The 26,400-nt window shown below is 45.1% G+C and overlaps 2 protein-coding genes across 5 annotated transcripts in view; both read left to right on the forward strand.

Moving 5' to 3' along the window:
* The window catches only part of LOC307200263 (uncharacterized protein), a 50,970-nt gene extending 32,864 nt beyond the window's left edge, over window positions 1-18,106 (forward strand). For 3 of the 4 annotated variants that reach the window (XM_079948695.1, XM_079948696.1, XM_079948693.1), the window contains exons 11-26: window positions 195-545; window positions 1,174-1,284; window positions 3,888-3,929; window positions 5,918-5,944; window positions 6,074-6,142; window positions 7,162-7,206; window positions 8,241-8,321; window positions 8,583-8,624; window positions 9,253-9,280; window positions 9,884-9,936; window positions 11,662-11,796; window positions 12,225-12,287; window positions 12,851-12,919; window positions 13,858-14,052; window positions 14,338-14,453; window positions 15,251-18,106. In XM_079948695.1, coding sequence (XP_079804821.1) covers window positions 195-545; window positions 1,174-1,284; window positions 3,888-3,929; window positions 5,918-5,944; window positions 6,074-6,142; window positions 7,162-7,206; window positions 8,241-8,321; window positions 8,583-8,624; window positions 9,253-9,280; window positions 9,884-9,936; window positions 11,662-11,796; window positions 12,225-12,287; window positions 12,851-12,919; window positions 13,858-14,052; window positions 14,338-14,453; window positions 15,251-15,446 — 1,623 coding nt within the window. In that variant the 3' untranslated portion in view covers window positions 15,447-18,106. The remainder of the gene's footprint in view (window positions 1-194; window positions 546-1,173; window positions 1,285-3,887; window positions 3,930-5,917; window positions 5,945-6,073; window positions 6,143-7,161; window positions 7,207-8,240; window positions 8,322-8,582; window positions 8,625-9,252; window positions 9,281-9,883; window positions 9,937-11,661; window positions 11,797-12,224; window positions 12,288-12,850; window positions 12,920-13,857; window positions 14,053-14,337; window positions 14,454-15,250) is intronic. The other variant, XM_079948694.1, reaches the window with a different exon arrangement.
* Window positions 18,107-20,022: 1,916 nt separating this feature from the next.
* TOP2A (DNA topoisomerase II alpha) overlaps window positions 20,023-26,400 on the forward strand; it is a 30,956-nt gene continuing 24,578 nt past the window's right edge. The window contains exons 1-4 of the mRNA XM_079948667.1: window positions 20,023-20,291; window positions 21,986-22,138; window positions 22,450-22,540; window positions 22,840-22,903. Coding sequence (XP_079804793.1) covers window positions 20,259-20,291; window positions 21,986-22,138; window positions 22,450-22,540; window positions 22,840-22,903 — 341 coding nt within the window. The 5' untranslated portion in view covers window positions 20,023-20,258. The remainder of the gene's footprint in view (window positions 20,292-21,985; window positions 22,139-22,449; window positions 22,541-22,839; window positions 22,904-26,400) is intronic.

The following is a 26,400-nucleotide window of genomic DNA, read 5'->3' on the forward strand; positions in this document are numbered from 1 at the left end:
TGGCCACGTGACCTGGAAGCTGTACGCCGGCACCCTTGGCCAATAAAGCAAGATGAACGCTGCAACCCCAGAGTTGTCCGCGACTGGACCTAATGGTCAGGGGTCCCTTTAGCTTGAAAGATGCCAAACGATATTTTTTCTGCCTCTTAAAAGATCAACAATACACCTCATACCTCTTTTGTCATTTTTCCTAGGGGATCAGCATCATGGAAGGGCCCCCTGGTCCAATGGGCTACCCAGGTCTTCCTGGACCTCCAGGATACCCTGGTCAGGAAGGACCCCAAGGGCCGCCTGGCCTTCCAGGGCATGAAGGTCAGCAAGGTACTCCAGGCCTCCCTGGCACACCAGGCCAGCCTGGCCCTCCAGGATCCACAGGGCCTGCAGGCATGCCGGGGCCAGTGGGGGCAGAGGGAATTCCCGGAGCCATGGGCCCTGAAGGGCATCCAGGACTTCCAGGCCACATGGGGCCACCAGGACCACCAGGCACCCCTGGGCAGAAAGGGCCTCCAGGACGAGAAGGGCTTCCAGGGAAGGACGGGCCAAAGGTAAGCAGTGCCGAAACTGGGGTCATGGGTGAACTGTCAGAGGTGGGCGGCCTAATAGCAGGAAGGCAGGATGGAAGGGAGAGGAAAGCTAAATATGACGGGCAGGAACAGGGACGTGAACTTGCAGCCCTCCTCCTACCTACGCCCTGTAACAATGACAGGTATTTTGCTAGCGGGTAGATAAATGCCTGAATTTCCAAAGCAATTTGAGTGGGTCTCTGCTTGCCTTGAAGCAGAGGGGTGGGTGGGTGTGAGTCAGAGGCAAGGAACACCAAGCCCACATTTCTCATAATAATAAGGATGATGATGATGATGATGTTGGTGCAGTGGTACCTCAGTTGTCGAACGTCATCTATTCAGGAAGACCGTTCGACTTCCAAAACATTCAACAACCGAGGTGCAAAGGGCCATCTGCAATTTCCATTGAGAAAACTGAAAAACACACCGCAGAAGCCGTTCAGCTTCCAAGGTGTGTTCGAAAATGGAAGCAATTACTTCTGGGTTTTCGGCATTCGAAAACCAAAACATGCGGCTTCTGAGATGTTTGGAAACCGAGGTACCACTGTACTTACAAACCTTGGGTTTCTGTTTTAGGACTTGTGATAATGTTCGTGGTTTATTCTTGCAGGGTGAGAAAGGTGAGGTTGGCCTACAGGGCCCTCCTGGCAACCCAGGTGTGAAAGGTGAAATGGGGCCTCAGGGTGTACCTGGGCCCATGGGTCCTCCTGGCGAAAATCAGGTCAGTGGAAGTACGCTTTGCTCTGAGCTAGCATGCGCTCTGATACCCATCTGGGATTGCTTACTTATGGCACACTAAGGCCGTGTACACATTCCTGCTTACTCTGCATCCAGTGCTTTCCCACCGCTGGTTTGTGAAGACATATGCACACAACACTAACCACAATCCACACCTGTCCTGTAGTGTCTTGAGGAACATTGCATTTTGACGTGTTTTCCTCCCACAAACCAACTTCCATGTAATCATGAAAGCCATATAAGGGCATGAGGGTTACCTGACCTCCAGGTCTGACCCGAAGTCCTCAGGTTTGCCTGCCTTCCATCCAGGTGGCAGGTGGAGGGTTTGAATGTCCAGGTGGATGGGAGTGCTTTTAATAATAAAAATTATTATTATTAACAGAACTGTGCATTCAGCTTGCAGGCTCTAGCCCAGCAGGAGCTGGCTGTAAATTATAGCATAGACACTCTGGGCGATCTGCCCTCCTTCTCCTCTCCCCTCTCCCAATTAACTGTCTCCATGATCCACCGAGGGCCTCCCCCAGAACATCAAATAAAGAAATAAAAAGCAGTATTCTTTGCCTGGATCCAGGTTTGGGGCAAGTACTCTTTGGTTAGAGGAACCCCAGCAGAGATTTAAAATTGCAAAATATGCAGCAAAGTAAAAAGTGGAAATATAGGTTATTAAATCTTTAAAACAATCCCTTCTAAGTTGCTTCCAAAATTCCCCCCAGTGGCAGACTTTGAGCTCTCAAATTTCAGTAGCACCACGTGCAACACTAAAATTCTGCACTCATCCTGCCTCTTGCACTCCATTCTAAAGCATTGTTTTAGCGACCCCTGCAATGTGGGGCCCAGTGTGACCATACCGGTCATGCTACCCTTAAACCGCTTCTGTTCCCTCTTCCCTTAGCACAGAAAGAGACCGCATATAAGTGGTTTACTTACAATCTCTTCAACAGTCATATTCATGTGTTTTTCCATACATCGGCAAGAAAACACAGGCAGTAAAACATAGGTTCCAAAGTGGTGAGTGCTTCTAAATTATTTGTATAGAAACAGAAAGATAGCTTGCTTAAGCGACACAGCCTTAGCTTGAAGCATCCAACTTAGAGCTCCTTACAGGTAGGGTTCCACCCAACGTAAGGGGGAGTGACCTAGCGAAGCCTGGCAATAATAATAATAATAATTTATTATTTGTACCCCGCCCATCTGGCCGGGTTTCCCCAGCCACTCTGGGCGGCTTCCAACAAAGATGAAAAATACACTAAAATGTCACATATTAAAAACTTCCCTGAACAGGGCTGCCTTCAGATGTCTTCTGAATGTCAGGTAGTTGTTTATCGCTTTGACATCTGATGGGAGGGCGTTCCACAGGGCGGGCGCCACTACAGAGAAGGCCCTCTGCCTGGTTCCCTGTAGCTTTGCTTCTCGCAATGAGGGAACTGCCAGAAGGCCCTCAGCACTGGACCTCAGCGTCCGGGCAGAACGATGGGGGTGGAGACGCTCCTTCAGGTATACTGGGCCAAGGCCATTTAGGGCTTTAAAGGTCAACACCAGCACTTTGAATTGTGCTCGGAAACGTACTGGGAGCCAATGTAGGTCTTTCAAGACCGGTGTTATGTGGTCTCGGCGGCCGCCCCCAGTCACCAGTCTAGCTGCCGCATTCTGGATTAGTTGTAGTTTCCGAGTCACCTTCAAAGGTAGCCCCACGTAGAGCGCATTGCAGTAGTCCAAGCGGGAGATAACTAGAGCATGCACCACTCTGGCAAGACAGTCCGCGGGCAGGTAGGGTCTCAGCCTGCATACCAGGTGAAGTTGGTAGACAGCTGCCCTGGATACAGAATTGACCTGCGCCTCCATGGACAGCTGTGAGTCCAAAATGACTCCCAGGCTGCGCACCTGGTCCTTCAGGGGCACAGTTACCCTATTCAGGACCAGGGAGTCCTCCACACCAGCCCACCCCCTGTCCCCCAAAAACAGTACTTCTGTCTTGTCAGGATTCAACTTCAAGACAGCTTGCTCTATGGTCTTAAAGCCTTCGTGCATTAATTAGACTTAAGCATGTTGGTTATATGAGGCTGCTTATCCCACAGAAGTGGGGTGAGATGGCCCCAAAGGCAAGCTTGTGTATAACTTACTTTCATAGAAACTTTCAAGACATTATGACCACAGACACGAGCCTGCCAAAGCATAGGGTGATCCTGGTTACATTTTAGAAGCTAAATGGAACCTGGAATTGTGATAGTTATGAGGCTTCCGTTGCTTCCTATTGATCCTTGGGCCCTTGCCCCTCCATGCGGGACTGCTTTTTATTCTTCCTTGCCCCTTCCATTTCCACCTTCCACTCCCCCAGTTGTTGCAAAAAAGAGAGGAGAAAACCCGGGGGGTTTTTTCTTAAGGGAAGATGAATGGACTTTGAAATCTATACATATGTTTTATAAATATAAACAGGCATGTGCAAAAATTGTTCTTAATTGGCACATAAACACCAAAGTCTGACAAGAACACAGGTCCGAAGGATCTGTCACTTGTGCATGGGCAGTTGTTGGGGGGGGGGGTGTTCCTTATGGGTTGCCTCAATGCCCTTCTCCTCTCTCTTTGTAGTGCAACACTCGTGCAAGAGTTCCTGGGCCTCCAGGTCCTAAGGTGAGTATGAAGCCTATCAAGCAACATGGCAGAGATGGGGGGAAGCAGTGGCCTTCCAGATGTTCTTGGGCTCCACCTCCCTTCAGTCCCAGCCAGCAATGTCAATGGTGAGGGGTGATGGGGGTTGTAACCTGGCCTCTGCAGGGCTGCAGGTTCCCCAGCCCTAGTTGCACTGGCATGCTTTCGAACTGCTAGGTTGGCAGGAGCTGGGACAGAGCAACAGGAGCTCACCCCGTCGCGGGGATTCGAACCGCCGACCTTCCGATCAACAAGCCTAAGAGGCTCAGTGGTTTAGACCACAGCGCCACCCTTTCCCCCCATCCCTGTCATACCAGCAGGAGAAACAAGGTGGTGCAGGAAGGGCACCCAAAATCTCTGTGTGTGGGCAACCACTGCAAAGACAATGGCGTGTAGTTAGGTTGTGGACTAGAGCTGACTTTGGATACCCTGGAAATTATTTTTCTTCCTCACTTTCACCACCCCCTGCCCCCAGTTACAAGGGGGAAGAGTGGAGAGATGGGTGGGGGGCTGCCTCTCCTTCCTTTCTCTTTGGGTGATGCCCCTTCTTCAGAAGGATGCGGTAGGAGCCCTTGCTCACTGAGCCCACCTCAAAGTTTTCATCATGAGCTGAAAGGATGGGAAAAGTGGGAAATCCAGAGAACCCATGATCGCGAACTCTATTCATCCTTGTTTGTAGCTGTGTTTATTTTTGCTCATATCCTCTTGTGATATGTGTCTCTTCCTCCCGGAAAAAAACATCCTTTTGTGTGTCTCTTCAGCATTTATATTCCTGCCATCTTATCTTCTCCCTGCTCTCTAGTCTCTGCTTTGCCTTATATCAAAAGCAGAGCGGGTGTGAGTCAGAGGCGAGGGACTCCAAGTGTACATTTCTCTTTTAAAAATAAAAAATTAGTACTTACAAACTTTGGATTTCTGTCCAACTCTCTCTCTCCCTTTCCCTCCACCTTCCTCTGCTTCTGCCTTGCCTCTTGCGTATGTTTGCATTAGTGCTTTAAAATGCAGCAAGGTTTGCTCCAATTCAGCTGTAAAATGGGAAAGTGCCGTGACAAAAAAAAAAACCCTGCTCCTACGTGGAGATCTAAAGCACAGGTCTGTGTCTGGAAAGTGCAGTGCAAAAGGAAGTATAGCTAAGCCCTTAGTTTCATGCCCACAGGGGGCCTGTCTAATCAGTTAATCGTGGATTAATCCTGGAATTGTTGAGCAGGAAGGGACCCTGAGGGTCATCTAGTCCAACCCCCTGAAATGCAGGAATCTCAGCTAAAGCAGACATGCAAAGTGGCCATCCAACATCTGCTTAAAAACCTCCTAGGAAGGAGAGTTCTCTCCTTGCGAAGTGCAGTGCAAAATAGCCAATTCTAAGAACTTTTGGGTATGAGTTTGTGTGTGTGTTTGACTACAAGGCCACGGACTTCCTGAGTTCATACTTTAAGGTGCAGGGAAACTGCCTGCAACTTTAGATCTGCTTTGCTGGGTTGTGGCAAAAGCCCGTTTACTACTCCAGCCATGTATTCCCCTGCAATCTTTCCAGAAGCAAAGAGCTGCAACGAAACCTAGGGGACAAGGCAGCAGTTAATAACCCGGTTAGCCTCATCACACCCCGAACAGAATCAGCAGCGCAAGTTTGTTCGCTGGGCAGGGGAAGCTGCTGTTTTGAACCTAGAGACTCTAAATACGGGGTGATTTAGAGTCCTCACGAACCATCAGCTTCAGGCAGTACTGCCCACATGTTCATTGAAGTCTCCCTTGAGTCGGTGAACCACCCTGTCTTCTTCCCAAAATTGGGTTGGGGTGGGGGAAGGACCATCCCCAGGAGTGTCGTTCTCTAACTTGAGAGCTCCTGATCCTGGTTATATCATAAGCTTATGAATAGGCTTGTCGCTGTGTCCCTGGCTGTACAGTACTTATAAGTGTGTCATGGTGATTTGCAATTTGACCTCCCGTTTGGTTTCTTTTCTTCCCCCTTGCAGGGTGAAAAAGGAGAACCTGGAGAACGGGTACGTAGTAGTGCAAAGAGGACCCACATCTTCAAGCACTGTGATGCATTCTTCTTCCTCCTCCTTCTCTTCTTCTTCTTCTTCTTCTTCAACTCATTCTAAGGCCCTTCATTGTGTTTTCTTATCCAGGATTGCTGCAACTGCCCTGTAACAGCAAAAGCTGACTCGGACTCCTGGACACCTTTTACCTACCAAGAGGTACACTGAAATATGTTTGCCCCCACCCTGCCATTTAGGATCGGTGGTCTTAACGCTGAGTGCACGGGGCAGTGTTTCCTCCAAGGATCAGCTAAGGGGAAACTTGTGCTGAGTATCTGCTACAAGCCTTTGTCCGTGGAGGAACAAAAAATAAAGGCGGAAGCCAGTGTAGGGCGAAAGGTATTTTAATGGGCTTTCAGTGCTAGTCTGGATTGTCATGGGCCAGGGGTCAGCAAACCTTTTCAGCAGGGGGCCGGTCCACTGTCCCTCAGACCTTGTGGGGGTCGGACTATATTGCGGGGGGGAGGGGGTGAACAAATTCCTATGCCCCACAAATAACCCAGAGGTGCATTTTAAATAAAAGGACACATTCCACTCATGTAAAAACATGCTGATTCCTGGACTGTCCAGGCCGGATTTAGAAGGTGATTGGGCCGCATCCGGCCCCTGGGCCTTAGTTTGCCTACCCATGTCATGGGCCGTATTGGAGGAGGCGTTTCCCCAGGATCTCCTCTTAGGGTGCACACAGGTTGTAGAAAAAAAACACCCCAAAAAATCAACCAACAATTCTTGAACGTGTCCCACTGCTTCTCCTCATCCCCAAGAGTTCCATCATATTGATACATCATGCATGTTCCAAAGCGATGCCAATATTAATAGTCATGGCTTAGTAAAAAAAAACACGTTGCCACCGCTACTGGCCTATTTATTTATTTATTTCCTATTTCATGTCACAAGATTTATATGCCGGTTTACTGTAACAAAGCCTCAAAGTAGTTTATAAAAAGAGCCAAAAGTGCAGTGTCAGGAGACTCTCCCAGCCTTTGCTGACTGTGGTTGTATTCCATAGTGTGCCCTGCCATGGGTGTAAACATCCTGAATTTCTGCAGTCAATAGGGAAAGAGGTAGGGGTGTGTGTGGATTATGTATTAAGTAAAAATGACATGGGTGGGCAAGATGTGCCCGTGAGCAATATCAAGATATTGAGTTGGCGTCTTTTTCTTCTCCTCCTCCTCCAGAATGGCAAAGGAGACCTTGAGATATATGGCTCGATTGCCAGCCGTGTAAGCCAGCCATTTCATCTTCTCCAACAAACCTTGGTTTGGTTTTGGTTGTTGTTGTTTTTTTTTAAAAAAAATGTATCTTGCCTTCAGAATGTGCTGTCTTCCCAATCTTGGCCTTTTCCTTTAAAAAAAAACAGAACAGAACAGATAAAAAGAAGCACTTTTGCCTAAATTAGGAGTAGGGAACCTTTTTCAGTCTGAGGGCTGGCTTCCCTCGTGGCATCCTTATGGGGTCCATGTGGTGGGTGTGGCCAGAGGCAAAAGTAGGTGGAGCAATGGATGCGACTCCTACCTTTGAATAGAAGGATACATTCCAACCATGCAAAAGTCACAAGTTTCAGCACAAACGCATACAAACCATCCCTCCATCCAGGCTAGCAGGCAGGGCCAGCCCAGGACGCTAGAGGCAAAACACAAAATGCTGCCCCTGTCCCCTCTGCTGCATGCTTGCATGCTGCTGTGCACCCACCACGCACCTGCCTGGCATGCGCCCGCTGTCGCATGCACGCATGGGCATGCGGCTGCGAGTGTTCGGTGGGGGGAGAGAAGATCATGATCATGATCGGTGTGCTCATCAGAGGCCGGATCTGCTGCCCTCCCAGCTGCCCAGAGCTTGCTGCCCTGAGGCGACTGCTTCATCTTGCCTCATGGGTAGGCTGGTCCTGCTAGCAGGAGGCGTAATCACAGTTCAAGGCACAGTCCAGCCAGGCAAAAGCACTCGAGAAGGGCTTTGTGATGGGATGCAGGTAGAGAGCCCCAGAGGGCTCTGTATTTGACCTCTTGGTCCCAGTTTCCACCCACCCACTCACCACCCCAGACTAAATGAGCATTGTATGGAACCAAAGATCCCAGGCTGACTTCCTTAGAGCACTGGAGTCCACCTGAGTCTTGCACGAGAAACAGTTGTGCAAGCAGGCAAGCTATTCGCCAGCCCATTCAGACGTCAAGGTGTGAAATGCAATGGTGTTTGCAAAGTTCGGTTTCAGAATGCAGATAACACCCAGGGTCTCTGTCCCCTTCTCTGCTTCTTCTAGGGTCCTCCAGGCCCCGCAGGAAATCCTGGCATGCCTGGGCCCCCAGGCCCTCCTGGACCACCAGGAGTTATTTACCTTAATGTAAGTGATCCTCATCCCTCCCCCCCCCCCAAAAAAAAAACCCACCTCAATGTTAGGAGAAATGGAGCAGCCACATGGTATTTAGAGAGTGACTTGTGGGAAGTTAGGGATCTGTCTCTTCAGCTGTTTTTTAAACATCACATACGTGGGATGGGGGTTTTCTTGCTTTGTGGGATTTTGTATCTAATACTGAAAGCTATCCCCCTTTCCTCTTTAACTTGTGTTCTTACCTTCCCCTGCCTCCCATCTGTCTATTTCCAGAGGGTGATCCCTATCCCACCCAGGAGGCATTGCAAGCAACCGGTGAGTTGGCAGGGCCAAATGGCTGCTTTTTCGCTGCTCTCTAATACGTCTTGCAAGGACAAGTAGCACCAGGCACCACCCAAAGCATTGTTCAGCAATCCAAGCCTCTGCTGCATGAGAGGACCGGCCAAAGGAATATTTCCTGTGTGGAACAAACAGAAATGTTTGGTTCTGGTGTAGCAGCAGCCTTGGCTGAAATATTAGTAGTGGTGGTATTTATTACATAATTGGCAAATACATTTCATTAATTAATTGCTCTTTACAAAATAAAAAAAAGGTCTCAAAGCAGCTTGCAATAATTTAAAATACAAAGTACCATAAGGTGAACCACAACCAAAATTTACAGAAATGGTTGGGTACAACAGACTGTGTGTAAACAGGCAGTGCTGGTCTGCAGACAAAATTAATGCTGCTGGCCCCTGAACTTGGTAGAAGCTCCCCACACATAAGACGCAGCCCTGTGGGTTAAGGGTGCCTTGCTCAGCAAGGAGGCCGATTTAAAAATCTTTTGATTCCATTTTTCACGGAGTCCCACCCCAAACTGGGCAAGGTGTTTTCTGCACACTCCATTCGTCTCTATAACTTGGCTAATGTGGTGCTCATCTCTGTGCTCTTTGTTTTCTTCCAGTTGAGCCAGGACCCATCTTTGGATTCAGGTGCGAGCCGTTTTCACTCTGGCTAATAATGTGCGACTTCTCTTGCGTATCTGCTCTACTGCGATTTGATGTGGCTTGCATATCTATCCAGCATATGGCCAACCGACAGCCACTTTGGGAGGGCGCGAGGATATAGTCTGCAGAGGGTTTTTCTCTGACTCTGCAATCTGTGGTTCCACCGGTTCTTTGCTGAATTCAGCCTGTGGATGACACAATATTAGCCCAGGACTTGCATGTACGCTTCTAGTAGACGTTTAGCCCTAGCCAGTCCCTTCTTCACCACCTTTACAAGGGAAGAGAAACTTGTGGAAATGTATGCAATGTGCCCTGTTTGGGTGTTTTCCAGCAGTCTTCCTTGCCACCACTGGCAGCATACTGGTCTTGGAATTTGAGCTGTGAGTGTGTTGCCAAGTCAGTAAGGAAGAATTGTTGTCTGCCAGCCATTCTAATTTAGAACCATTAATATGCAGCACTTCAGGATTTTGTTTACAGACTCTCCCCTTTGGGGGTGGGGAGCTTTTTCTTGTACAGTTGATGGAATATTTGCTTCCTGGGATGGATGGTGGCTGGTTAGTTCATTCTGTCCTTTTTTCTGCTGTGCAGATGATGGGCTGTCTTTGAAGGATTCTTCCAATGAAAACCAGTATGGGTTTAAGGTAGGTCACCTTCATTCTTCTCCTTTCTGATACTCCCTCCAATAGTTAGTCCAGGGTAAAGAGCTGAACAAGTACAGGTAGAGGGAACCAGACAAATGGCCTTCTCAGTGGTGGCGCCCGCCCTGTGGAACGCCCTCCCATCAGGTGTCAAGGAAATAAACAACTACCTGACTTTTAGAATACATCTGAAGGCAGCCCTGTTTAGGGAAGTTTTTAATGTTTGATGTTTTATTCTGTTTTTTTCTGTTGGGAGCCACCTGGAATGGCTGGGGAAACCCAGCCAGATGGGTGGGGTATAAATTATTATTATTATTATTATTATTATTATCCTCCACCACCAGCTCCTCTACACATGAGATTTAGAAATTCACTTCAAATAATCTGGATTTCTTCACACCCTCAAGGAAATCTCCTTCAGCTATCTCATTTCTCAGCTATCAGAGAAATGTTTTTCTCTGTCCTGAGACAACATGCTCCCTATCTGAAAGTCAGGGGTTGCAGGTGCTCAAACAATACACAGCTACTAAGTGTTAGGTTAGTAGCCACTAGATTCTACAATAATAAGGATCACTGAAGCGGCTCGGGAGTACCCCTTTTGTTAAGGTGAGTAGCAAAAACCAAACAAATACATTTTGCTAGTATAAACCTAAAACTTCCGTAACTCATCAAAATGACAATAGTTGAACTAAAAATGTAAAGCATGGCATAAATCACCCACCTGATGAAGTCTAGCCCTGTGCCAAATTTCAGAATGATCCACTGAAAATCGCCAATGATACGGTAAGTTAAAAAGTGCTGAAAATTGACACATTGACCCCTTTTACTCCAATTTTTATACAACCTTGTCATATATTTGTTTCCAATTTGGGTGGGAAGCTATGGAGTACCAGTAATTCAAGCTCCTTGAAGACATGTTTTCATTGGTTTCATGACGTTCTGATGAGCACTTCAAACGTTATTATGGTTTTATTGCCCCATTAAGGCCTATAATAGCCACTGTTGGCAAAATAATATGATGTGTGTGCCGTATAAATACTGAAGCAATATTCATGGACCATTCTTCAGTGTTTGCAGAGGGAGCCACCTAGCAAATAGGATGTGTAATGCCTGTTGTTTCAGTTGTGGGACCGACCAGGAGACACCAGGCGTTGGGCTGTGATCACATTTGGAAGCCTGATAAGTTACTGTGGGCACCGCACAGATCCCCCAAGAACATGATGTGCACATTCTCACAACCACACACATCCTAAAACACACACACACATTGCTACCCCACACATCCCAGCACATACACAGAAACACGCACACCACAGACACTCCACCCAGGCATAAACAGTTTACTCACTGAAGGATCCCTATAGCAATATGGCAAGGCTCAGGTGTTTCATAAGTCATTACAGGGCCAAAACAATGTGGAGCATCTTTGCAGGTCCAGGCACTTCATTGAGGCCTGAGAGACCAAAGAAAAACGTGGGGGCACGGATGGCAAATTTTAAGCAAGCCCTGCTTGTGATGTGGCACAACTGTTGTCGCAGCATGTTTCTCAAAGCATCGGCCTTAGCTTCCTGTTTGCTGGCTTTGTGGAGCTTGTAGGCAGCATGAGATAGCCTTAACTCTGGTCAGCCTTAACCGAAAGGTCTCATGATCGCTGAATTGCAAAGCCTTCCACCAGTTGAGGGTAAGTATGCTTTTAATAAAGGCACCTGCACTTCCTTTACTTTCCAGCACTCCACGTGGATCTTCAAGTCAAAAGAGCTGATGTTCAAATCGGCCTCCTCCATTCCTGAAGGCAGCTTGGTCTACGTCAGTGAAGGGAATGAAGCTTTCTTCCGAACCCCCAAGGGATGGAGCAGGCTTCTGGTAGGAAAACATTGGGACACTGATGTGCATGACTCTGTAGATGTGCAGCACTCAGTCTCGCTCAATATCTGATACACAAGCATCTGGATGGCCACTATATGAAACAGGAGAATGAGCAGCCAATTACCAGGGATGATGTTGTAGTGGGTTTATTGTATCAACAGGAGGTAGGACTGCTCTACGATTCCCTGGACTGTTTAGACCCTTTGCCCTGATCCAAGAGGGCTGCTCAGATGCTCTCTTTATTTTTAAAAATCAGAATGAGATTAAGTTATGCTTTTGTGGCTCGCTTGCTTGAGCTACCTGGGCAATGCTTGCCCTGATGGCATTTAAAAAAAAAACTTTTCGCACATGAGAACAAATGCTCGTTTTTTTACACATTTCGGTCCAGCCTTATCCCTGTTATGTTTCTATTGTCTCTTGATCAGCTGGAGGATTCAGAGTCTTTACTGGTTGGAGATGACCCTTCGGTGTCTACAGACAGAAATCAGGTGTGGACTTCTTCCAACTTGTAATGCTTTGCCATTGCCTGTTCAGCAGTTCTCCTGGGTTTTGCTCTGGCATAAGTTAAAGGGCTGAAAGTGGGGAGAGCAAAGAAACCGAAAGCCCATAAAATATTATACCCATTTGGGTGGCGCACTTGCAGAAGAGCATAGTTAACTGTTGGATAAAGTAATGATGAAATTAAGTGATATAAACCCCTTTGAGTAACAAATTTCATCTATTTGCAAAGCACCTCGCCTACACACCAACAACTCCTTACTCCAGCCTCAGCAGGCCTATTTAATTCTTCTCAACAACTGCCCCACCATAGCTACGGACAGGCAGAAAACTGTAACTGGGAATAGGCTGCATGCACTGCTGCTGCTAGCTCCTTCATCACCTTCCTAGTTCTCTTGCACTCCGTGCATAGCTAGTATGGTGTCTGGGGGTGGCAATATTTGCTGCAGTTTATGTGCGCATGCATTCTAAGGGCTCGTTGACACAGCATTTGATTTTAAGCTGAGTCACATTAAAAAATGGTTTTGTTTCACCATGTATCCTGTCTTTCTAGGTCCAAAATGACAAGAGCCAAGCAACCATCCAGACTGTACCACCTAGCATCCCCCAGAGGATCCCTTCAGTAAGTTCAACAGAAGAGGAGTATAAGGCAGTCAAGCTGCTGGCACAACAGCTTGCCTTTTCTTCTTTTTTTTGAGTGTTGTCTCAGGCAAAGAATTTAGAAGCAGTGGGTGGGGAGGGATACTGGTGGCGCTGTGGTCTAAACCACTGAGCCTCTTGGGCTTGCTGATCAGAAGTTCAACGGTTCAAATCCCCACTATGGGGTGAGCTTCCGTTGCTCTGTCCCAGCTCCTGCCAATCTAGGAGTTTGAAGGCATACCAGTGCAAGTGCAGTGGGACCTTGGTTCTCAAACTTAATCTGCTCCAGAAGTCCGTTTGACTCCCGAAACCATTTGAAAACCAAGGCGCGGCTTCTCATTGGCTGCAGGAGCTTCCTGCACTCAATTAGAAGCCGCGTCGGATGTTCGGCTTCCAAAAAATGTTCGCAAACCAGAACACTCACTTCCAGGTTTGCGGCATTCGGGAGCTGATTTGTTTGGGAGCCAAGCTGTTCAACAACAAGGTACCACTGTAGATGTATAGGTACTGCTGCGGCAGGAAGGTAAACGGCATTTCCGTGCACGCTGGTTTCCTAGTTTCCTTCATGGTGTTCTGATGCGCCAGAAGCGGTTTAGTCATGCTGGCCACATGACACGGAAAGCTGTCTGTGGACCAACGCCTACTCCCTCAGCCTGAAAAGTGAGATGAGCGCCACAACCCCATAGTTGCCTTTGACTGGACTTAACCATCCAGGGGTCCTTTACCTTTACCATTTTTTATAGACCTTGCTGTACCAATCTCTTCTTTCTGGTGGCTCCCTTGAAGTTATGGTGCAAAACCTGGCAAGGCCATAACAAGAACCTGACTGGTTGATTGACACCACTCCTCTGGTTGATCTACTCCACCCTGTTGTCCTCCTTAGGTGTCAGGTGTTTAACTAAAATCCCTCAATTTTTCTAGCTCCGCCTAGTGGCCCTCAACATCCCCCTGACTGGTAGCATGAATGGGATTGGTGGCGTTGACCTGCGGTGCTATCGGCAGTCACAGGAGGCGAAGCTGCGTGGAACTTTCCGGGCCTTCCTGTCATCATCCACTCAAAGCCTAGTCTCCATCGTGAAGAGAACTGACAGGAACCTGCCGATTGTCAACCTTAAGGCTAGTAGCAACATCCTGTTAAATTCTTGATTTGATGCAGACATCTTTTCTGAGGAAAGCACTGGTACCTGATGAAAAAGGCATGTGGTACTTGCTTAGCAACTGCCCAACTACTTCTTATGGATAAGTGATGACCCTAGCAGGCACTCCTATGTTTTTGGGAAGGGCAGGATTCTTTTGCCTTCCACTGCTGTGGCTGAGGCACTTGGGTTGTAGAATAATGTTGTGGAGCCTACAGCCTCTGTTGACTGTTTTCTAGCTTGAAAAGCATTGTTTCTGTTGCAGGGCCAGCTGCTGGCAAAGAGTTGGAATTCCCTCTTCAGTAGTGCTGCTCGTTTCAATTCCCCAAATTCCCCCATCTACACATTCAATGGGCGCAATGTCCTGACGGATCCTATGTGGTGAGTAACATGTGGGGAAAGAAAGCATCTGTAGGGATATGTGACCATATGGAAGGTACAAGCAGGGCATCCCAAACTATATTCACCAGTTCCCCCATAAGTGGGGCTGTACCTAATTGGGGAATATCTAGGTGGGGAAAATATTCAGGAGGCCCAGAAGGGGCATATTAATGGGTAATGAGGTCCACTTTGTCCAGCATATTAGATTTCTGGGGAAGCACACAGGTGAGGAGTTCAGAACCTACATCTTGCCTATTGCATACCTCCCCTGCTCCACAGCTTGCCTCTCCATGTGCTTTTCTTCTCCACTTACCACGAGTAATGGAAGGAACCATGACCATGGACTCAGCTATACAGCTGCAAATAAAATGTTTTAAGTGTGCTGTAAAGTACAATACACAAATCTGACACTAGATGGTGACCATGAGCTATGGCACATTCAATATATTTTTCAAAACTTTTTTTTAAATAAACATTTTCACAGCATTTTTTTTAATATGTGTGTAGATTCCACCTATCTATGAAAAACACCTGGGCAGAGGAGCTGCTGGGAGGTGTAAATGGAATATGCAGGAAACACTGGGCTGGGCTTCCCTTTCGCTGTTAAATTCAGACCCAACCTCTTTCTATGCTATTGGGATGATAGTTCCACATTTAAACACATGCAACCACAGCCATTGTGTCTAGTTTGGCCCTTGGGAATGATGGATTGAGACAAGACAGGATGGGTGCTTTTTTGTGCCATGCAGTTGACTTCAGCTATCCACTTTTGTATGTCCTTCTATTTCTATGTTCAGGAGACAAAAGGCAGTCTGGCATGGTGTCAAACAACTGGGAGGCCAGGCCGAAAATCAAGACTGTCAGGAGTGGCGAACAGCCTCCAGCCAGTCCAAAGGCCTTGCCTCACCTCCAGCCGGAGGCAAGTTCCTCACAGCGGACGCACATAGCTGCTCAGACTTCCTGGTTGTTCTGTGCGTGGAAAATGCCTTCTGAGATGAGCGCAGCTTCAGATCAGCAAGGAACAGCACAAGGAGCCAGTTGCTTCAAAGGCTGGATCAGGATGATAAGCCTTTGACCCTTAAGACACATGAGGTGGAAAATGCAGGTACCCACGCTTCCACCCCAGCTGGGAAAGAATGTTTGAGAGGAAAGAAAACCATGCATTGCCTGCACCTCAGCAAGCTGCCATGTGTGCTGATATGTAGAATCAGCAGCTCACGCAGGCAGGTGCAAAAGGGGCTTCTGCTTTGTTACAATGTGTGTACCTGGACTTACATGTGCACCACCAGCACTCATGTACAGTATGCTCATATACACACTGCTGAGAGGTTTAGGAACTTTTGCTGGAGTTATGACGTGTGCTTGTTATGGATGTGTGTTAACCCTTATACCCACAAGAAGCTCTCACATGAAAAAACAAAGAAAGCTTGGTTTATTATACAAGGTGTGACTGGAATATTTGGTGAATGGTCACAGAAATTGGACAGTGATAAATATTCAAGCATACATACCTTACAGGCCTTCAAAGTAGGCCCCCTCTGATACAATGCACCATTGACAACATTAGTACAGTAGAACTGTTGGAAACATTTGGATAAGACCTCTTTTCGTACTGCTTTCAGTTCCCTTGCACCTTGGAAGTGTGAAATGTTGAAAAATCTGTGCCCTTTCAGTGCAAATTTCAGTTTTGGAAAAAGAAAGAAATCTGGTGGGACAAGATTAGGAGAATATGGATGGGACAACTCAGTAACCTCAGTAACGATTTCACACGGAATATGCAATTCTTCCACCATCATTCAGACAGACAAACGCCAATCCCACATCAATAACGCACGAACTTTGTCGACATTTGCCGCCGTTCTGTTTGTTGACAATCTGCCAAAGGGTCATCTTCAATGGTATGCCACCCGTCACGGGAACACTTAAACCACTCATACACTGTCTTTCGAGTTACCGCTTCATATCCATACACAATTGTGAGCATTTTGTGGGTTTCCGATGCTGATTTACCCAATTTGAAACAGAATTTCATATTGACTCTCTGCTCCATTATCAATCACAACACACTGCACTATTAACAGCTACTAAATGCTACCGCACATAGTTTCCCAACCTGTTCGTTGTTTAGCAAAAAAAAGGTGGCAGAAGGGATGTATTGTGCTCAGGAATTTTTATGGAATGTTGCAGCTTTTTCCCCACAGTGTTCCTGCATGGGTAAACATAGATCTCACAAAGAAAAGGCAGCATCTAGTTTGCAGGCACATTTACATTTTTGGAACTATTGAATTCTACAGCAGGGAGGTGTTAACATCTGTGGGTCAGCTCCTGCACACTCCTGCACTAGCAAAATGACCTGCAACCAAAGCATTCCTGGCAGGTCGAGCACCCTCTTGAAAACAGTCCAAAGAACTGCAACAGCGACCTTTCTAGGCAGCTTGATCTGTTCCTATACTGTATTTATAAGGCTGATACTACACTGTTACATATCGCAAATACTAGTAAGGAAAACCCATACAGTAGGGTTGTCATATGTCTGGGAAAACCTGGACATGCCAATCCAGGCGGATTTTTACATTTTAAAAGAAATGTCTGAGTTGGGGGGGGGGTGCTCAGGCTCAGGCAGCTTGGACTCAAGCTGCTCTGCACACCGCAGCCACTGCTAGCCCAAGCCAGGCAAAGAGGCACACCGGGAGCAGCAGAGGCCTCGTGCACCCACGTGTCTCTTTCCCCAGCTCAGGCTGGCAGCGGCTCGGGCTGCCCTCTTTTTTGCTCTTCAATATATGGTAACCCTATCATACAGTCACCTTCCCACATGACATTATAAGTTCTTGCACTTCTCGATCTGAAATGTTGGTAGAGTGTTCTTTTAACTTCAAAATGCCACTCCCCCCCCCCCCCGGGAGAAAGTTTGGTTGCTTGTTTCTTTTTAAAAACTGATTCCAGTTTAATAAAGATGCTATTTTGAATAACCTTCTCCAGCTTTCCCTAAACCTAACAAACTTGGTTGATTTGAGCGTATGAAACATCAGTTATAACAATGATAATGAAATGAATGAGAGGCTCTTTATGATCTACTGGGATCAGATAGTCCAGCTAAACCCAAAATACTCTCAAGAGTGACAAGAGGATCAATATATGTAGAAAATTCCCTAATTGCCACAAGGTTCTCATTCTAGCAATGTGGAATTCATTTGTCCTGGACTCTGAACACCACCAGTGCAAATCTGGAATCATTCCATTACATCTATTAAACTTAACTGGTGAAAGGTGCCATTCATGTAACACTTTAATCCCCCCCCCCTTGATTAGTTGCAATTACTTATTTTATTATGAAAAACAGATCCTCATTGTCCTATAATTTCCTCCCTACAATCCTATTTCCTCTCACCTTTAACTTTTGGATCTATTCCTTGTTTCCTCACTCCTGTTTTAAGTCATTTTACTGACTGTACATTTGTTTACAATATATCAAAAGAAATTAATTTATGTTAGCACAATATATTATTCAACAAGTTTTTTTTTAAAAGGTAACTTAGTTGGTTAGAAGGGGTTTTAATCCCATCCATCTTTTCTTCACACATGTTTCTTCACACTGTAATAAGGCTCCATGATGGAGAAGGTCCGATGTGAAATAAAAATTGTTTGTCATTCTCTTTTGCTTCTGTGTCATGTCTTTTCAACTGTCAGCATCCAGCTACTTGTGGACTTTTATAGCGCACAATAAACAAAGCTAATCAGCATAACACAACCATAAAACAGCATAAAAATACTGTTCAATGGAATCTCACAGATGGGTCTCTCCTGGGAATTTGTGGTAGCCCAGAGATTATTGCAGGGTGTGCATACCTTCAGTTTCTTATTCTTTATTTTCTATGTATTTTAGAAATTATTGGCATGAAGGAGCCATGCTTGGCAGTGGGCTTGTCCACACTTGCCTTGGGAAAACCCACTCTTTACTGCTGAATCAGAGCACATATCAATTGGGCTTTTCGTACATTGATGTATGCTCTGATTCAGCGATAAAGAGTGAGTTTTCCCAGGGGAAGTGGTGGGGCAAACGGAAAACCACTTGGTCTCGTGTTTTCTAGGCATGAAACAAGCAAAGTGTGGACAAGTCCAGTGTCTTACACCAAAAGGAAGGAAACATCGGGCAAGACACAAATCTCCTAGAGCAGTGGTCTTGAACTGGTGGGTCAGGAGGACCCACTATTAGGTTATGGCCTGATCTAAGGTGGGTCACAACAGCAGTGTTACCATCATGCAAATATATGGCCAAAAAAAGCAGTAAGAAATGGGTCCCCAAATGCTTGTTTGGCTTGAAGGGGGGGGTCCTGAATTCGAACAGGTTGAAGGCAACTTAGAGGATGCTTTCCTGGAGATATGCATGTGTGTATCATTTGTGATGACCCCAAGTTTAGCATACCAGGAGTTACTCATTTTTTGGTCACCAAATATTAATGAGCGTTTCCAAAACAAAAACTACAGTGGTTTTGAATGGAGAGGATTCCTTCATTGAGGTCAACGGGGCAGTCACCAAGACACATCATACAAAGCAAATTTTGGGGTGCACCTTTAGTTTCCTACCAAGTTTAACAATGAGGCTGCTTCAAACTTTACTGGTGAATAAGGAGCTGGGGAAAACAGTAACTGACTACAGAATGACATGAAAACGTCCATCATGACATAAGTCACGATGATGGTGGGAATGATTTGCCTTAAGATTATATGTATGGTGTTCAGCAAGTTAGGCCAAAAGGCAATACTGTAACAGGGGCCAGGGCCGACCCACCCATGAGGCAAGGTGAGGCAACTGCCTCAGACAGCAGGATCCACAGGGGCACCAGAGCCAGCCTCCAAGAAATGTATCACCCACTGCTGCTGTAGCGCAGTCATTGAAGGCCAGATTTGCTCCCCATCCATGCTCCTCTACAGTTCCCTTTTGGTCAATAGGAGGTACTGCTCGTCTCCTCCCTCCGTTTTCCGCCTTCCCCTTTTCCCCTTGAGGTGGGGAGGGGAGGGCGGTGGGCGCCATTTTGTGGTTCGCTTCAGGTAACTGTGGCCTGTCAGGTTCCACGTCCACTACGCCACACTGACTTTAAATGCATGTAGGAGAAAGGGGGGGGTGGGAATCATTGCACTGTTACATGCTGAGTGCCAGCAAACATCTAACAAACGATTAACGAAGAAGAACGATAACTTTTAACAAGCGCCTACAAAACAAAACGTGCAATTCAATCCATCGCGCTGGCGTCGGGTTCATTGGCCCAGCCCCACGCCCATCAACGCCATTCCACACTTCTATTGGTGGAACTGAGCGGTAGGCCTGCCCTCGCTTTTAAACCTGGGAGATAACAGTTACTGCTTTTGAAGAGCGGTGTACTGTTTTTCGGCTTTTTTTTTGTTCATTTGTTCGAACGCTCAGACTTTCTTTCCGATTGGCTGCGCGAACTCTCCTTCCCCGCCTCCTTAATCCGTATTTCCCTGTGCCGAACGGCGATTGGCCCGGCAGCTAAAGCAGGCCGGCGGGGATTGGTCGTGGCCGTTTGAGCGGGCTGAGGCGACGCTTTTCGAAAGCGCTCTCTCTCTCTCTCTCTCTCTCTCCGTGAAGCGTTTCCTGCCGCCTTTGTCCGGCCTCATTCGCAGCCGCTTGGCTGAGGGAAGGTTGTTGCCTCTGCTCACAGCGCTCGGTGACCGCCAGTCTGAGGGACTCGGTCGCAGCTCCCCTCTCAACGGCCGTTTCCCACCCCCACAATCCCCGCTAGCTCTGTTGTTTCCTCGACACCCCTCGCTCCGACCGGGTCCACCATGGACTTAGAAGACTCCTTTTCCCCGCTCAAGGTGAGTCTCCCCCCCCCACAAAACCCCCACACCGTTATTTCACACACCCGCCCTCTTACCGTCTTCCCAGCCCCACGTAACTCAATATCGACTGAGGGGTTTTCTTTCAGGACAGCGCCATTGAAATAAAACGGGCCTTAATTAGTGGCGGCCTTTAACCTCTGCCTTCAAGTGTTGGACCTTTCTAATTCATTCTTAATCCCAGCCATCTTGCTACTTCTCTATCTTAAAAAAAAGCCCACCCTCCGCATAGATTCCTCCAATTCCCTGTTTCCTGTTTTTTTTTATTTGTTTATTTTAGCTTAATATGTGTTACAACAATCCCATCATGATCCGCGGTTCCTTCTTATCTCTCAAAAAAAAAATATCTAAAAAAAATACGTACTGGTTTGGAGGTCTATCCTACAGTGACATTACGATGAGGACAGGTTTTTCATGAGAGGGGGTGCAGAACCTCAATTCATGGAGGTTTATGGAGCTTTTCAATAATTTTTGTGGATCTAGGGGGGGCAAATTCCTACCCAAATTCACAACAACGTTTGATTGTGGATGTTTTTGTAGCTTCAGTATATTGCTGATACTGGACATAATAGGTTTTCTTTCTAGGCAGGGAAAATATAAAGTCGTTTCAATGTGGGGATTAGTATCCCAAAACTGTTAATGGCTCTGCTGGATTACATCAGAGATCCATCTATTCTAGCTTCATCTTTTTAAGAGTGGCCAGCCAAATGTCACAGGCATGACATGGCGACAACTTCTTTGTCTGAACAGTCTGATGTTCAGAGATAGATGACTTGAATCTCAGGCTTTTGTCTGTAAAAGGCAAGCACAATCTTTTATCCCCTTTCTCATCCCAGTTTCAGGTGTATGGGATGTTAGGAGAGGGCTTGTACCTTTGGTGGGCTGGCTAAACTAGGTGAGGGGGACTTCCCCTGCATGTAGACAGGCTCAGGAGGAAGGTGGTTTCTGCATGTGCTGTAGAAGGAAGTGAGGGGTAGATGGGGCTACTCAGCGTGGGAATGAAGCCCCTCTAGGAGAAGGAAAACTGATCCTAAACCTCTGCTGCTATTTTTGGGAGACGAAAAGGCTAAGGAGTAAGCCCTGCACAAGTCCCCAAGGAATCTGGATGGTGCCTTGTCTGCCACCTTCCAGCAACTCCTGCAGCCAAGCAGGTGTCAAAGGTATTGCTCTGTTTTCCTTTGGACCACATCAGCAAGATCAAGAGGGGTCTAGTCATATTTTTATGTGGAAATTGTTCAGTTTGGTTATGTAGTTTTTAATGTGTTTTACTTATTTTTATGACTGCTTTGCTTTATTTGAAATTATGTAAATCTTTTCATATTGTAAGCTGCCTTGAGCATTGTTTTAACTGTGGAAAGGCGGCATACAAATAAAATGGTGGTGGTGATCTGGGCCGCCCAGGACCTCCATAAACACTGACCAGATGTGCTCCCTGCGGAGGTCACTTCAGTGCTTCTAACTCAGCAGTTTGACTTCACCCCCCAAATGTGCAATCTGTCTCTTGAGACAGATGCCTACAATATCTGTTTGTATTCCTTCTTTCAAAACTAGCTTGGTGGTAAATTCATGTCTTGTGTGTTTTTATTTCCATCCTAGCATTGTTGTTACAGAAACCCACAAAGTTAGCTCATTTATGCAGTGACTTACGATGTTTTCATTTTGCTTCCATTCAGCCAGTAGATGCAAACCCTAAAGTGGGTAAGATCACGGATGGAGATTCAAAAAAGAGGCTATCTGTTGAAAGAATATACCAGAAGAAAAGCCAGCTGGAGCATATATTGCTTCGGCCTGATACCTACATTGGCTCTGTGGAACAAGTGACTCAGGTAAAAAGCTTTTTGTTTGGGGAGTTAAAGTAGGAATTGAATGAGAGGGAGCTTTTCTGATTCCTTTGTTTTGCTAATTGCAAATCAAGTTCTAGTATCACAGAGCAGAGCTTAGACTGTTATAATTTGGGGAGTTGAGAGGGTGATTTTTTCCACAACTGTATTCCAAGGTCATAGCATCTTAGGACACTTCCAGTCAGGCCACATGGCTTATGGGAATCACTGGACAATGCTGACCTTGTGCTCACTGAATGAGCAGAGTAAAAGTGTCTTTTTACTGAATATCTTCTTATTTTTAATTATCTTTTCAGCAAATGTGGGTGTTTGATGAAGATATTGGACTGAACTGCAGGGATGTTACCTTCGTACCTGGCCTTTATAAAATATTTGACGAAATCCTAGGTATGGTGAGAGCAACATCTTTTAGTCCCAGTGGATTGTCAGTGGATTGAATTACAGAGGAATTGCAATTGATGTTAAGTTGGCTTGGGGAATTTTCTGGCTTATCCACAAGCTCAGTACTTTAGCAAGTTGCTACCATAGCCATAAAATGGGAATTGCAGTACAGTAGTCAATGGCACAACCACAAATGCAGTTAACTTGTGATTACTGGGACTGGTTCCTAATGCCAAGCTAAGAAATATCATTAAGTACTTCATTTTTTACTAACAAGCTTTGTTCGTGTTTTCATTTTTTTTCAGTCAATGCTGCTGATAACAAGCAGAGAGATAAGAAGATGTCATGTATCAAAGTTATGATTGACCCGTAAGTCCTATTCAAATCCTTTCTGGTAAACTATTTTCAGAATTGCAGGCTTAGATTGCCCCCTGTTGTCTGTTGCTCATTTTTGCAGAATTTGTATATAAATATGACTTTCATGTCAGTTATTTATGATGGGCTTAGTTTTGAATTCTGTATTTGTAAACAAACCCAATAGTGGGTTTGCAGCTGAAAATCATAAGGTAAATAAGAATCTTGTTTGTTTTTTTGTTTTTTTTAAATAATTTTTATTGCATTTTTCACAAAAAAGAACAAAAAAGCAAATTTTCACAAACATTACAAAAAGAAAAATTTTCACAAACATTACAAAAGAAAAGAAAACATAGACAAAAAAAAGAAGAGAAAAAAGGAGATTTTAACATATAAAAACAAAAAAAAGTCCCTCACTTTCCAATTATAACCTTCAAAACCTTATTTTCCTTACTTGCACCCGCCTCCCGATCTTGTATTCTATTTAATAATTAGTTCAGCAAGCTCAATCTTTGTTCATTTTGATTCTTGATCCCTCCCTTTGTGCTCTTATTTAACTCAGTCACTAGAACCCCTTCTTTCCTTTTCAATGTCCTCAACATTCAAAGATTTTACAGTGTTTTTGTAGATAGACTTTAAACTTCTTCCAGTCCTCTTCCACCTGCTCTTCTCCTTGATCTCGAATTCTGCCGGTCATTTCAGCCAGTTCCATATAGTCTATTACTTGCATCTGCCATTCTTCCAGAGTGGGTAGATCTTGTGTCTTCCAATACTTTGCGATGAGTATTCTTGCTGCTGCTGTAGCGTACATAAAGAAAGTTCTATCCTTCTTTGGCACCAATTGGCCGACCATGCCCAGAAGAAAGGCCTCTGGTTTCTTCAAGAAGGTATACTTAAATACCTTTTTCAGTTCATTATAAATCATCTCCCAGAAAGCCTTGATCCTTGGGCACGTCCACCAAAGGTGAAAGAATGTCCCTTCAGTTTCTTTGCATTTCCAACATTTATTATCGGGCAAATGGTAGATTTTTGCAAGTTTGACTGGGGTCATGTACCACCTATATATCATTTTCATAATATTCTCTCTTAAGGCATTACATGCCGTGAATTTCATACCGGTGGTCCACAACTGTTCCCAGTCAACAAACATAATGTTATGACCAACGTCTTGTGCCCATTTTATCATAGCAGATTTTACCGTTTCATCCTCAGTATTCCACTTCAACAGCAAGTTATACATTCTCGACAATATCTTAGCACTGGGTTCTAACAATTCTGTTTCCAACTTTGATTTTTCCACCTGGAAACCAATTTTCCTGTCCAAATGATAGGCCTCTCTTATTTGAAAATAATGTAACCAGTCTCGCACCTTATCCTTAAGTTTCTCATAACTTTGCAATTTTATTTTATCTCCCTCCTGCTCCAGAATTTCCCAATATTTTGGCCAGTTAGATTCCATATTAAGCTTTTTTAAGGCCTTTGCTTCCATAGGTGAGAGCCACCTAGGGGTTTTATTTTCCAATAAATCTTTGTATTTCATCCAGACATTAAACAATGCTTTCCTGACAATATGGTTTTTAAATGTCTTGTACACTTTAGCCTTACCGTACCACAAGTATGCATGCCACCCAAAAACGTTATCATATCCTTCCAAATCCAAAATATCCGTGTTTTCAAGAAGTAGCCAATCCTTCAACCAGCAAAAAGCTGCTGCTTCATAATATAACTTGAAGTCCGGCAGGGCAAACCCCCCTCTTTCCTTTGCGTCAGTAAGAATTTTGTATTTTATTCTGGGCTTTTTGCCCTGCCAGACAAATCTAGAAATTTCTTTTTGCCACTTCTCAAAACAGTCCATTTTGTCAATGATTTGTAGCGTCTGAAACAAAAACAACATTCTTGGCAATACATTCATTTTGATAACAGCAATTCTACCCAGTAAGGAAAGTTTCAAGTTTGTCCAAATTTCAAGATCTTTTTTCACTTCTGACCAACACTTCTCATAATTATCTTTAAATAAATTTACATTCTTCGAAGTCAAGTTCACCCCTAGATATTTCACTTTTTTCACCAATATTAAACCTGTTTCTTCCTGAAACCTTTCCTTCTCTACTGCTGTCAAATTTTTCTCTAAAACCATAGTTTTTGATTTATTCAATTTAAAACCTGCCACCCGACCAAATTCTTGTATTATTTCCAGTGCTCTTTTAGAACTAGGGATTGGCTCCTGTAGCGTCAGTACTAAGTCATCTGCATAGGCTTTAAGTTTATAGTGTTTAACTCCGACCTGTATACCCTGAATCTGTTGGTCCCTTCTAATCATATTCAGCAAGACCTCCAGGACTGAAATAAAAAGCAAAGGGGAAATTGGGCAGCCTTGTCGTGTCCCTTTCTCTATCTTAACTTCTTCCGTTACTGCATTATTCACTATTAATTTCGCCTTCTGTTCTGAGTAAATCGCGCCTATACCGTTTCCAAACCTTTCTCCAACCCCCATCCCTTGCAAATTTTTCCTCATAAAGCTCCACGAAATATTGTCAAAGGCTTTCTCCGCATCAATAAATATTAAAACAGCTTTTGTATTTATATTAACTTGTAGCTTTTCTAAAATGTCAATTAAGTTTCTCGTGTTATTTGACAATTGTCTGCCTGGGAGAAAGCCAGCTTGGTCTTTATGAATCATTGTTGCTAAAACTTTTTTCAATCTTCTAGCTAAAATATCAGCAAAAATTTTATAATCCACATTAAGTAGGGATATGGGGCGGTAGTTCTTTAGTTGTGTCTTTTCTATCTCATTTTTCGGTATAAGCGTGATGTAAGCTTCTTTCCACGACTCCGGCGCTCTTTTCCCTTCCATAATTTCATTGCCAACCTCCATTAGAGGTTGAATTAAGTAATCTTTCATGTCTTTGTAGTATTTGGAGGTTAGCCCATCCGGGCCTGGAGACTTGCCTAATTGCAGGTTCTTAATGGCACCTTCAACCTCCTGTTCAGAAATTTTGTCGTTCAGTATTAATTTATTCTCTTGAGAAATTTTTTGTAATCCATTTGTTTCCAAGAATTTCTCGATTTTGATCTCATTCTGTGGCCCTTGTGAATACAGTTGTTTAAAGTATCTCTGGAAGCAGTCTTGAATCTCCCGTGGGTTTTGTATATTTCGTCCATTTACTTCAAGATTGGTAACAGTATTTAATTTCTGTCTTTTCTTCAGCTGCCAAGCTAGCAGCTTTCCACACTTATTGGCCGATTCGAAGGTTTTTTGTCTCATTTGTTTAATTTTCCATTCTATATCCTGGTTAACCATTTTCAAATATTGTGCCTGATGTAATTTAATTTCTCGTAGAATGTCCTGTGACTTAGGTTTAGTCCTTAATCTCTTCTCGCCTTCTCTAATTTTCTCTAAAATCTTTTCTTTCTTCTCCTCTTGAAGTTTCCTCTTTATAGCATTTTGCTGGATCAAAAACCCCCTCATTACAGCTTTACTTGCATCCCAGATTACTCTTTTCTCCACGGTA

The sequence above is a fragment of the Podarcis cretensis genome, assembly GCF_951804945.1.
Source record: "Podarcis cretensis genome assembly, chromosome: 13".
Taxonomy (NCBI): domain Eukaryota; kingdom Metazoa; phylum Chordata; class Lepidosauria; order Squamata; family Lacertidae; genus Podarcis; species Podarcis cretensis.